This window comes from Plectropomus leopardus, chromosome 10 (genome assembly GCF_008729295.1).
Source record: "Plectropomus leopardus isolate mb chromosome 10, YSFRI_Pleo_2.0, whole genome shotgun sequence".
NCBI lineage: Eukaryota > Metazoa > Chordata > Actinopteri > Perciformes > Serranidae > Plectropomus > Plectropomus leopardus.
The window spans coordinates 18,490,369-18,504,108 of record NC_056472.1 but is presented as its reverse complement, the minus strand read 5'-3'; the positions used below and the strand labels follow the sequence as shown (position 1 = coordinate 18,504,108).

Genomic DNA, 13,740 nt, shown 5'->3' with positions numbered 1-13,740 from the left:
GGATATTTGGAAAGTGTATTTATTTAACATTTTGTGTTAAGGGAACAGTGTGAAAGATTTCGGGGCATTAAGTGGCATCCAGTGGTGAGGATTGCAGATTGTAACCAGCTGAAACTTCTCCTGGTTATAATTCCTGAAGTGTTCATTGTTCAGGAGGTTTTTATCAGCAGCTGAATTTTCTGTAGCGGTTTCCTCCTCTTTAAAAAAGTACTGGCCAGGTGATTTAAAAACATGAAATAAAGCAGTTTTACATTACAAATCTGTCTCTCTCTCTCTGATGTTGTTTGGCTCATCAGAGTGGGTCTGCTAGCCCAGCACTTGCTGATGTGTGCTCATCTTTTTTCAAGTGAAGATCCAGATGTTCAAGGGGTTTTTACCATGAGCTGATTTATTGGCATGGGTCCTTTCGTCTCCAAAACAAACAAACCTGGTGATTTAAGCAGATACAGAATAAAGCAGTTTCTCATTTAAAAAGCAGTGTATTTTCAAAGCTGCTTGTTTCAGAGGGGCTGCTATCTACAGAGGCTGGCTGAAAATGGGAAAATGTGAATGTCCTATTTGGAGCCTGTGTTTGGTTTGTCAGTTCTGGGCCACTGTAGAAACATGGTGGATCGCTGAACAAGGAGTAACAACAAAAGTAACAACAACAAGACAATTCTTATTTTCAGCTAATTATAAACTGAAGGAAACATATTTATTATATTCCACATCTGCCAATGCCCCTTATTCCTACACACTGAATCTTTAAATTTAGATTTTTTGGATGTGAGCTTTTAGGTGTGATTATTATTGATGAATATAAAATTTGATGTAACCGCAGTGTTGGGCACCTCATATTGTCTGCAGCTTTGCATTCAGCTGTTTCCTGTGTTTAGGTTTTTGTGCTTTAAATTTCCCCACAATGCATCTGAGTACCAATCACTGCTTGACATTTAATCAACCTGGTTTTGTGACCACATCACGTTGAGTTAATACAAGCCAAATTCAGACTTGTCTCTGGTGATTGTGTGGTAAAATTGGATTTTCATCCAACCGTTTAGCCTCCCCCGCCATTATCAGCGATTTTAAATATATCATACCTCCATCTACATCAGGCGTTGACTGTGAAAGGAGGTAAACCATACCAATAAAGCTATCAAGCTTTCTATCCCTCAGTCAGATGGTGCGATAATGCCGTGCTGGAGTAATGTCTGCCAAATGCATTGTGCAGTGGATTTGCCTCATTCACAGTAATGAGACTAAATTTAAAAGGCTGTGATCCATGAGATAACTGACCTTTCTCTGTTGACTGGATGGTAATGCTCTCCTCGCTGCAAACAGCTGACCTGAATACATTTTCAAATGTTGAAATATCAGAAAATTTTCCGTTCAGCCACGTGAACAAAATGGAAACCTTTATTTTTTGTTTTTCACATAGACTACAAGTAGCAGAGGTGTAATCATGGATGTTGAGTTTCATTAATGTTAACTTATAGTAACATCATAACAACATTAAGTAAACAAACCAGTAGAAATCCTTTTAAAATATCACATTCATACTTGGCAACAGTGAAACCACATATATAAAGGTTTAAGACGATGAAAATATTAAATTGCCTCTTCAAAGAAATGACATTAATGCTGTTGAGAGTTAGATGTTTCTATATTTATGTTTGAATATGCCACTCGACACACATCATAATCTCTCCTTTGAAAACTCTTAATCCTCTTAATCTTCATGGAGGCATAAACATACAGTATGTTGTCCAGTTTGCAGCCACCCCCCTGCAGATATTACATGGACGCTTTCATTCAGATTCAGTGAACATTTAATCACTTTACAGAGCACATATAAACACACAGCTCATCATCCTCCAGAGACTTTAATCGCGACTTGAGCCTTCAAAGTGTTTTAATTAACACTGGACAGAGCACACAGACGCCGGGGACTACAGGTCGACTGAACACATACAAAGCTGGCTTGTCCTCGTGTTACATGACAGACTGAAAGAAAGGCAGAGCGGTGCTTACATGGTGTAAATTCAGGTGGCCTGAGTGATTGGAGATAGAGAGGGGGTGGGTTGAGACAAATCTCTCTTAATTCAGACATTGCCAAAATGGTCATTTGTCCCTAAGTGAGATGAATGAGGCGAGCGGTTGAGTGACTGGTTGATTGAACGGATTCGGGATGTGAGGAAATTGAGTTGCCTGACCCATCACGGGCCCGACAGGGTGGGGTGGTGAGGAGCAGAAGGGGGAAACATGGGTGTAACACCTGGCCACCAGCAAACACAAAAGGCTGTTTTAAACATCTGAGCTATCTAAGGCCATATTCTAAGTTTAATTTACCAGGAAGTTGCATTCAGATCAAGAACTTTACAAAAGAGAACTTTACAAGGTAGCAGCCACAATAAGATGACAAAATATTAAAATCTAACATATACAACATGGCACATGGAAAAATCACAATGAAACAAAAAATATCAGGTATTAAACACAGTGGCCTCTTAAGAAAAACAACCACATGCCTCAGTCACCATATTCTTTATGATGCACTTAAATTTATCAACAGATACAGAAAATTCTAATCTTGGATCTTTTTGATGAGCTTGATGAATATTATTATATTATAAAGCTCTGACAGCTACTAAATGGCCCTATAAGACTTTTTTGTCAAATATTGTTTCCAAGGTCAAACTTGAACTTGGCAGAGCTAAGAGCAAAATCCTCTTTCTGATGGTCAAGTCAGACTAACTTTGTGTACTGAAGTTGCTAACACTTAGAAAGAACAGGGTAATTTAACTTTTCATTTTTAAGTTGCAACAGCTTTACAAAATTAAATCAATACAACTACATTTCAAGAAAACTTAACACTTAGATATAAAATAAACTAAATCAAACTAAAATCAAGATTAATGTCCTATTTACCTTTCTTTTTCAATGTAATCGGATTCAAGATTGTTTTTTTGTTTGTTTTTTTTAAGTAAGATCAAACTGTTTTCTCAGTGTAATATATACATGTGAAATCATTACTTAGTATGTGTGTAAACATTAGAAGGAGCTTTGTGTAAAGATTTTAAGGGAGCACGGATAGTTTATCACTGACACAAGTAATAAAAAGCAGCAGGCATGTGCTGCCACGTCTCTTCTCACCTCGAGGTTGTGTGTGGCCAAGTTCACGATGGGATATTTCAGTGGTGGATTACTCTGGCACGTTGATCTTATAACAGATGACAAAGAATGTGGCCCTCTCAAATGACAAGCATTGGCAGCCGGTCACTCACATCCGCTGTCAGACAATAACAACAAGGCTGCCAGTGGAGAGCTTGGAGCTCGTACACTAAGTTATTTGCCAGTGCTGAAAGAATGTTTTAGGTGGGTCAAACCTTTTTAATTCTCAAGTGGTCAACAGGCATCGTGTTGAACTTGGATCTTGCTTTTGGATGCCTGGGTTTATTGGCAAGAATGAATACTTTACTTCTCATTTTCCATCTAGTCATTTTAGCAGGTAAGTTTATTTGAAACTAAAGATAATGTGTATTGGTTACCTGTGGAAATAAATGTCTGTTTAACTTTGCTTGAATTAAAGCATAAAGAAAGTCCATAAAAACAAGAACTTGCATGTTTGCATTAATTATGTGTATTGGTGTGTACTCATCTCAGGTCAGTGAAAGTTGATCCAACTCAAACAACAAAACTAATGAGCAAATTTTAGTTCTGTACAAACCGGCTCTTTGATTGACAAGGGCATGTGTGCTGTTTTCACTTTGCTTCTCAACCTTTTGTCTGTCTGTCACCACATGAAGTTACCTGCATAATTATGTTCTGGCGATTCCTTAGTTTACTGAGTTGAATGTCTGGTGAATCATTCAACCATTCAAACAGCATGTTGCTGTAAAATGACCTTCGTTTCAAGGTCAGCTGAAAAATGAAAGGGGATCCTGCTCTGGCTTGTGACAGATATGTAGTGGTAAGAGAACATCTCTCTTAACAACCTTACAGGGGGGAAATCATATGTTTGAATGCACTATTTCCATACTTAGATCCATCAGTATATATGTACAAATGCACACATTTACATTACAGTCCTTTTAGGTTTATGCTTGAATGTAATTACCTTGTGGTTATATCTGCTATAAAGCCAGTAGACTACATTTAAAACATTGAAAATCAATAAAGTAATTGACAGAGACTTTTTGTGATCACCAAAATGCACACATTTAATGTCCAGCATTTACGCCCGTACACTGCACACACCAAGTTAAAGTGGGTCAGTTTCAGTTCACTTAAAACAACACATGAACATACTGTATATTCACAAATGCCATAGTATTACACTCAACGTCATATCTATTTTTCAGCTCATATTAAATGAACTCATCTCAAGTGTCAGATGTTCTTAAAGCAATATTCTCTACTGACACGAGAGGATTTTCCAGCTCATTCAAGAGGCAGCTTGAGGTGTAAAGACAAACTGTAAAGATAACATAACATAACATAACATAATACAAGACTTTATTAATTCCACTCCAGGGGTCAAAAACAAGAGAAAGGAGCAATAAAAATCTGACAAATATATCAATTTGATCAAATAAAATAATATAAAATTGATGCACACTTTATGCACATTTCACCTGGATGTTCGTGACTAACTCTTAAAGGTCCAGTATGCAGGATTTAGGGGCATCTATTAGCCAAAAATATGGAATATAATATTCATGACTATGTTTTTATTCATTTTTAAGAAATAAGAATCATTGTGTTTTCATTACCTTAGAATGAGCTGTTTATACGGGGTTGTTTCTTTCCATGGAGTCTTTCATTTATCTCAACTAGGCAAGAACGGACAAACCAAACACTGGCTCTAGACGTTTTCGCTTGGCTGCCACACTTCGCCTACTTGGCACACAGGAGAAGTTTCAGTTGGTTTAAATCTGCAACATCAGTTCCCAATGGCACTAAATCCTGCACACTAGACCTTAAACTAGTTACATGAGTTTAAACTAAACTGCAGTACACTACATGTAGCTGTAATCAGTTATAGTTAATGAGAAAAAATGTTATTAAATTGCAGTTTCTAATCATAATGTATTCTTTTCGGTAAAAAAATTAATGTAAAGAATGTAACATTCATTCTGCTGTTTTGCATATTTTCGCTCTGCAGGAACGCTTTCTTTTAGCATAGCCAATTTACAGACAAATCAAAGTAGTCCAATGTAAAGTAAAGTTACATCACTTTGATGAAATAATTAGAATTGTTATATTATTAACAGGGAACTGGAATCAGTAAATGATTGCATTTCAAAAGTAACCTTCCCAACACTGTACATATAATATGACACAGTAAAGTTATATGATAGATATAAGACTAATTACACAGTATAAGTATGTGTATAAGTAAACAGCCTATTGAGCCCGTATGGTGTGTTTCATTTAATTTTAGGCGCTGCCTGGGCCTCCCCTGATGAAACCCGTCTGGTCCAAACCCTCTTCACTGGCTACAATAAGGTTGTCCGTCCTGTCAGCCACTTCAAGGACCCGGTGGTTGTTACTGTGGGCCTTCAGCTCATCCAGCTCATCAGTGTGGTGAGGTCTCGTGTCACACGACATGTAACAACCCTCTGTTTAACATTCACCGTCATCAGCTGTCTGAACACATTTATCTGCATTCACAGGATGAGGTCAACCAGATTGTCAGCAGCAACGTGCGACTGAAGCAGGTTTGATACGTGTTTAATTTTGTTCCACTGTATTGCAGAAAGCCGCAATGATGTTGCAATAAGAATGTGTAAGAAAGAGATGGGAAAAAATACATCATCATGTTTCTGTAATTACAAATAAATGTCCCAAGTGTAAAAAAAACAAAAACATACAAACAAACAAACAAAACTCCTGAGGCAAAGAAATGTAAGGAAATATAAACAAATATTTTTTTGTCCCCACAAGTATATCATAAATGAAAACCTCAGGACTGATCACAATAATTAGCAGGCTATACAAAATATACTACAGAGGTACCGTTTCTTTCTTGCACCATTTTAAGAGATTATACAAGAGGAAAAAGTCACAGATCCTGGTCTTGTATTGCACAAAAAACATTTCTATAGTGCTAAAGGGATCTTTTTTGTATTCAGTTTATATACGTTTCTCTATATGTAAAGAACACTTCATTAAACAATATTGCAGATACCAACTTATTTACTGTAAAAGATGATAAGTATTATTCCTCTATGGGTTTAAAAAAAAACATTGAGAAAATTGAGAAACACTGGTCTTTTATTTTATTGTATTTTTTTTATTTAACCTTTAATTTTTTTTTATGTATTAATCTTTATTTTTTTAATATAACCTTTATTTAACCAGGAATAGTGCCACTGAGATTCCAAATCTCTTTTTCTTTCTATGTAGCAAATAGGAATGAAATCTGCTTTAGAAAAATTAAATTATCCTTTTAAAAGTTTATATTTGTCACCTCTCCATAGAAGTTTATATTTGCCTCTGTTTAAGTACTGTCCATTTTTCTGGATGCCCTTGTCTGTGTTTTTCAGCAATGGAAAGATGTGAACTTGCAGTGGAACCCGGAGGATTACGGTGGCATCAAAAAGATCAGAGTTCCCTCCACTGACATTTGGCGCCCTGATCTGGTTCTCTACAACAAGTACGTTATAAGGTTATATTCAATCCATGTCATGCCCCTCTTTCATTTTGTTTCAAGCTTGTTTCATTCATTACAATAAGCTTTACATGACCGTAAGCAAACCTCTACAAACAATTAACACACCTCTCAGTGATGTTTTGAGTCACACTTTCCTATACTCCAGTATGCAGTATGTGAAAGCTCAGATTTCATTAGGCTAAATCTGGACTCTGTATTGCGAGTCCCCCCTCCTCCCACCATATGCTGCGTCTGACATGCTGCTTTTTTCCCTGACAACCAGCTCTGCTGCCACAACATCTTGTGCCAAGCTGAGCGCTGGTTGGCTGGGGTGCAGCAGCAGCACTGACCTGTCCTCGGGCACTGATGTCCCCCTGCGTTAACATTTAGCTTTTTATCTCCCTGTGTTGATGCAGCCTGTATTTTTCTGTGCCCGCAGTGCTGATGGAGACTTTGCCATCGTTCATGAGACCAAAGTGCTGCTGGAGTACACGGGGATGATCACTTGGAACCCGCCTGCCATCTTCAAGAGTTACTGTGAAATCATTGTGCTGCATTTCCCCTTTGACCTCCAGAACTGCAGCATGAAGCTGGGCACCTGGACCTATGATGGAAACTTAGTCGTCGTTAATCCTGTAATACAATTCAGGCCATTTTAAATATTCTTATTTGCTTGTTTGCTGAGAGTTTGATGAGAAGATTAACACCATTTTCATATCTCCAGCATCTCTAGAGCTCACCAATTAGCATATTTAATCTTGTTTGTTTCATTAGTAAAGAAACCGAAGGGAAAATGTAGACATATTTCAGTTTGATGGGGGATTTTGTGCCAAACTATTTCTGGTCTAGGAGCAATGACTTCCTGAAGTCCCATAACAGTTTATGTAGAGATTAAACAAAAGAGATATAATGTGTTAATTAGTGAGCTTGAACCTTTGGACCGAGCCTGACTCACCCTGTCTCCCCCTGCTTTCAGGCTTTATGCTAAGCTATACTAACTGTCTCCTGGTTGCTGCTTCAAGCTTTATTTATACTCGCACAGGACAACCTGGTGTGGGCCTCCATAGATGGGTGACGAGCAGGCCATGCACAGAGGTGTTTATGTTCAACGTTCATATAACAGTTCATATGATATCCAGGGAAAATGCACATACAGCAGTTTTTAAGATATCCACAAAAATTAGCACCCCATGGAAGAAGTTACGTCCTTAATGTTAATTACGTAATTCACATATCTTACATAATTAATGTAAAGTTACTGTGGTTAGGTTAGAAGAACAAATATGGTGACAAAAACAAATCTCCTGTGTTTTATGACAATCCTCCACCCCAAACTGCCTCCTAACTTAACCACTTGTGATTGCTTCCTTCTTCACTACTGTGAGCGCGTTGGTCATGATTGCAGCTTACAATGTAGGAACACAACCTTAACACATTTTAACATCTTATTTAACAATCACTTTGGAGCCCAAACATAATACAGAGCACAAGATAATAATAGAAATAATCACTCTGTTTTTTGTTTCCTCTCACCAGGACAGTGACCGCCCTGATCTGAGTAACTTTATGGAAAGTGGAGAGTGGGTGATGAAGGAATCCCGTGGCTGGAAGCACTGGGTGTATTACGCTTGCTGCCCAGAAACCCCTTACCTGGACATCACATACCACTTCCTCATGCTGCGGCTCCCTCTGTACTTCATCGTCAACGTCATCATCCCCTGCATGCTCTTCTCCTTCCTGACTGGCCTGGTCTTCTATCTTCCTACAGACTCCGGTACGTTGACTCTCATTCCTCATTGTTTCTTTTTACTGGGATATCTCCAAGTATCAGTTAATATGATAATGACATTATGACATAAAAGATACATCAGTTGCTATTTTCTGATTTTCAAAAACCAAGAAACTCAACAGATATTTAAATATTCATCACACACAATATATTTTCAACTCTCAGAATAAATCATATATTCAATATGCCCAGATGCTTGTTTTCATTGTATGTCTTTATATGTGACCCCCGTTAATTTTGACCATTGTATTTTGCTGGAAGGGTTGAGCTGCTTGCGACATTTTTAGTAAAAGTAGGTTCATATACAGTCCTCTACAAGACAATTATTCGTAATTTAACAGTCCTCTTTGTGTATTTTTCCAATTCATTAGGATTGTCCATTTTACTGAAATGCAAATGTTGCAAGGTGTTTGCTTTTGTTGTAATTTCTTGACTGAAGGAAATCTGTACATGTAAAGCCATAGTTCAACACTTTGGGAAATAGGCTTACACTTATTTGCTTTGTTGGTGAGATTTAGATTTGAAGATTTACAGCACTCTGATATTCGTCTGCTAAATGCAAAGCTTCAGCCAGGAGACAGTTATCTTGGCTTAGCACAAACACTGAAAACAGGAAAACAGCTACCTACCAGCACCTATGAAGATAAATAATTGGCCCTATGTCTTGTACCAGCATAGTGACGAAAAGACTCCAGGAACTCCCAGGCCCCTAGGAAGTGTGCTGGACTTTGAATCCAATCTCACATGTAGACTTACATTGGGAAAGAGACTTCTATCAATCAGTGGATATATTTGTTTTTTTAGTGTTACAATCCCTTTGAAAAGACTAATTTGACCATCAGAATTTCATCCATTTGGTCTGATAACATTTCAAAAATCTAGTAGACCGATGACATTAAAGAAGATTAAATCATTCAAGTTAGGTCTAAACCAGAAGTCAGCCAGCAAAAATCTCAAGTTTGCTTGCTCAGTCCTAATGATGCAGAAGGTCCAGGAAATTTTACACCTAGAAGGTCAAACTTTTTTTGGCTTCATGCGCCACTGAGCAACATCCATAGCAAAGCCAAGAAATAGTCCACAAAGAACACACCATAAAAAAAATGTCGATTTCACTCTTTTTAAAATTTGTTCAAGCAAATGAGATAAAACAAGTTAATTGGTGATCATTTAAGGAGCTAGTTGGTGACTTTTGCTGTCTTTGGACAGAACTGGGCAAGCTGTTTCCCCCATTTCCATTCTTTGTAACTTTTAGCAAGAAAGCAAATTAGCATATTTCCCAAAATTTGAAAACATTTATTTAAAATAGATGATAGTAAGTGTCGCTCACTCCTGAAATGGTCAATTAGGAACAGTGGGCAAGGCCTATAGATGATCACTGTATATGTGTATTAATAGAGATGTGCAGAGAAAAAACAACCTCTGAAGTAATTATTTGCAAATCACAAAAAAGCATCCATATCTACTGTAAACTTGCTGCATTTTTATTATCATCTGTGTTTTCATGATATGATATGTAAACGCATTTATGATGTGATAAGTGACATCAAGACAAATTCTTGTCCCTAATTCTGAGGTGTCCCCACATTGGCTGCTGCAGAAACTGCACTGCTTGTGTGCACATCTGGCCGTGTTCCCAGTGTGTAGGTCTGCCTCATTACCCAGGGTCCCTCTGTGCTGTCATGTCTGAAAGCAGGCCTTTGCTTTAATGTATAATACATCACTTGATCCCGGTTTCTGATATGACTGCTGACAGGAAAGTGTGGAGGAGATTGCTGGTGCCAAAAGATGCTCTCTCTGGGATAACTGCTCTTACTGAGCAACAAAAACAACACGTCTTGCATTTTACTTGTGAGGGTGTCAGAAACTGTTGACTTGTGCTATTGTTGGGTTTGGAGACAAAAAACAAAAATGCCTCTCACTCTTTAAGTGTGATTTGCTGCTGTGGATGAACAATGCAGTTACTGTGCTGTTGTGCAAATACTAGAGATGGAATCCTGATTGGATGAAGAGGAAGTATTTACTCATGGAAACAGCTCTCCCTTGTGGCAACATATTAAGATTGCATGTTATTTGTGAGCTAACATATTTAAATGTGGCAGCTCCACATTTTCCACTGTGGTTTCAGGCTTATCTCTGTGTGTCTTTTAACGTAAAGTTGTGTATAAATAAAACAAAATGTGGACATCTCTTAATTTCCATACTGAAAACACAATATGTCCTCTTTAAATGCATCTGTGTACAATTAGAAATATTTTTGATGGACACTATGGTCTAAATTCAGGAGTTCCTAACCCTTTTTGTTTTATGATGCGTAACCATGGATCGAATCTGAGATGTGACCCATCATCTTCAGTTACATAGCCTGTCTCTATCAGCTGTGACCAGCTCAACTGAAAAACAGTTATTTTTTTAAATTAATTTTGATTATTATTTTTATTTTTATTGATTTGTATGGTTTTCAAAGCATAATACTTGGTTTACTAGGAAAAAAATGCAAACATTGGAGGAAGGTATGAAAAATAAATATTATTAGTATTATATTATTATATTGTAGTATTAGTATTAATTTAATTTATTGTATTATTGTGATTGCTGTCATAGAGTATACAGTATCTATCCTTGTAACTTCTAATATGAATTCAATGCATTGCTGTAAAACAGCTTTATGCTTAGTAAAGTTTCCTTGAGCAAACAATGGTTTGATGATGATGATGATGATGATGATGATGATGATGATGATGATGATGATGATGAGTGGCAAAAAATATGTTGTTTTTTTCAGAATTTAGATTAATTTAGAAGACTGCCATATTAAGGACCTTTCAGTGGCTGTTTAAAAGATTTTGATCAAATTACACATGAAAAATCCATCTGCTGATAAAGATTAAGCGCTACTAAATGTACTTTGAGGTGAGATTGTTTGGCTAAATGTTTTTTTTGCTGTTACTCACGAATCTTTAGATTTATACCCTTCTAATAATAGGCGGATTATGAGACAACTGGCCCCTGGGCACAGATATGCAAAAGGCCCCACCACCTCTTGGAGCAAGAAGTGTTGTTTTTGCCTCTTTTGTTGTTGTTTTTCATTCCTTTGTAGTCATTGTGCATCTTTTTGTGGTTTTGTGTCTCTCTGAGGTCATTTTGTGTCTTTTTAGGTTATGTTGTGTCTTTCTTCTGACAGTAATACATCCATGCTTCTAATCAAATCCAAGCATCCACACAAGGAAACACCAGTCTAAATGCTGGCTGAGCACAAATATGTCCAACACAGTCACATTATATTGCGTGGTCAGTATTCTCTAAAAAGAGCAGTAAAGATGTTTCTGTGTGTCTCGCAGGTGAGAAGATGACTCTCAGCATCTCTGTCTTGCTGTCTCTGACTGTGTTCCTGCTGGTCATTGTGGAGCTGATCCCCTCCACCTCCAGTGCTGTACCGCTCATTGGGAAGTACATGCTCTTCACCATGGTCTTCGTCATTGCCTCCATCATCATCACTGTGATTGTCATTAACACCCACCACCGCTCCCCAAGCACTCACACAATGCCAGACTGGGTCCGCAAGGTGAACTCATATAATAAAATAATGACTTGAAGTGTTCTGAGTGTATAGCTAAATGACTAGAAATGAATCAGTTCTGTTTCCAAGCGTTGGAGAGCAAAACTTAATATTTTTATCTGTATTATATTGCCATCTAGTGGCAGCAGACAGAACATCTTCATTTTCCCTTGTTTTTTTCCTCACTGTATATATTTTGTCTTTTTCTGACAGGTTTTTATTGAAACCATTCCCAACATCATGTTCTTCTCAACAATGAAACGCCCTGGAAAGGAAAAGCCGGCAAAATCTAGTATATATGGAGGTGATTTTGACATCTCAGACATCTCTGGCAACCAGGCTTCCCCTGTTCCTTACCAGTCGCCCATCACCAAGAACCCAGACGTCCGCAGTGCCATTGAAGGAGTCAAGTACATTGCAGAAACCATGAAATCAGATGAGGAATCCAACAATGTAATCTTCTTACACAGAAAGTGTCTCCAATATTGATCTTCAGTGAGTCTTCTTGCCTTTATGTGACACTATTGTCCCTCTTCTCTTTCCAGGCTGCTGAGGAGTGGAAGTTTGTGGCCATGGTGTTGGATCATATTCTGCTGTGTGTGTTCATGGCTGTGTGTCTCATTGGCACATTAGGCGTGTTTGCGGGCCGTCTCATTGAGCTGAGCATGCTCTAAAAGGCCTGCTCCGTCTGTTTTACTGGTTTAACCACTCAAATGACCAGTGTGTTGCTCAATGTGAAATGTATTACATTTTTGTTTGAAGCCAATGTATGCGGCCTGCAGCATTAACAGCATATTCTGCCTGTTTGAATCTCTGTTCGCTTTTGTTGTATCGTCAGCACATTTTATGACAGAGCAGCGTTGTTTTTCTTTCTTTTTTTAAAAGAATATATATGTGCAATGAAAATGTTTTATTAATTCAAAAGACATATTTTCCTTGACATGTTTATAGGGAACAATTGAATTAAAGGGATTTTGTCAGTTTTTCAGGGTGACTGATGTACACATGCAGTCTTGCTCAGGGTCCTTAGTGTATGTCAGAGTCCATATAACCTAAGACTTTAATAAACTGACCAGTTGTGTTGCACACTTTTAAGATTCCATAAGTCTAAAGGTGGGAAATTTAAAAGTAGAAAATTGAATAGCCACAGTACAATCACACATTATCTCTCGTGGAGTTCAGATTTTTAGATGGCATTTTCTTGTTGGACAATAGAAACACCAGCTTTCTGAAGCACCCAGCCTCTCCAAGTGTGCCTTTCTATGCAGAGTCCAGTGCTGTTTCACACTGCACTATTCAGATGTGTTTATTTTTCTCTTAACCATCTATTTGAAATTCAAATACAAATGCAGATTATGTTGCCTTGCATTATTCAGTCAACACGTGGTTCAAGTTGTCTTTTTACACATTCAGCAGACATGAAGTAGACATGCTGATGAGAACAGTGAGACAGAGCCAAAACAGTTACATAAGTTGCTGGCAGTAAAACAAAAACAATACGTTGACACCAAATAGAAAAAGGTGAGGGACATTGCAGAGTTGAGTTATAGTCATGTCACAAAGAATGAAAAAAAACTTGATGTGGGTTGGGCTGTAAAAGGGAGTGACTTAGACTCATGACCTGTTTCCAAACAGACTATTTGCACATAGTTATTAAAAGGCAACCTTTTTATTTAACAATATCAACCTGATCGACATGCAAAATGGACAGACAATTGAGCACCCAAGAGCCAGGTCAGAGACATCAAAAGTGCAAGGATC

The 13,740-nt window shown here is 37.7% G+C and overlaps 1 protein-coding gene across 1 annotated transcript; it reads left to right on the top strand.

Moving 5' to 3' along the window:
- Positions 1-3,317: 3,317 nt before the first annotated feature.
- On the top strand, positions 3,318-12,994 carry chrna1 (cholinergic receptor, nicotinic, alpha 1 (muscle)). The gene is made up of 9 exons (XM_042494093.1): positions 3,318-3,487; positions 5,423-5,565; positions 5,655-5,699; positions 6,528-6,637; positions 7,074-7,269; positions 8,171-8,408; positions 11,762-11,985; positions 12,193-12,432; positions 12,525-12,994. Exons 1-9 carry the CDS (start codon positions 3,445-3,447, stop codon positions 12,651-12,653), a joined length of 1,368 nt encoding a protein of 455 aa, XP_042350027.1. The 5' UTR covers positions 3,318-3,444; the 3' UTR covers positions 12,654-12,994.
- The last annotated feature ends 746 nt before the right edge of the window (positions 12,995-13,740 follow it).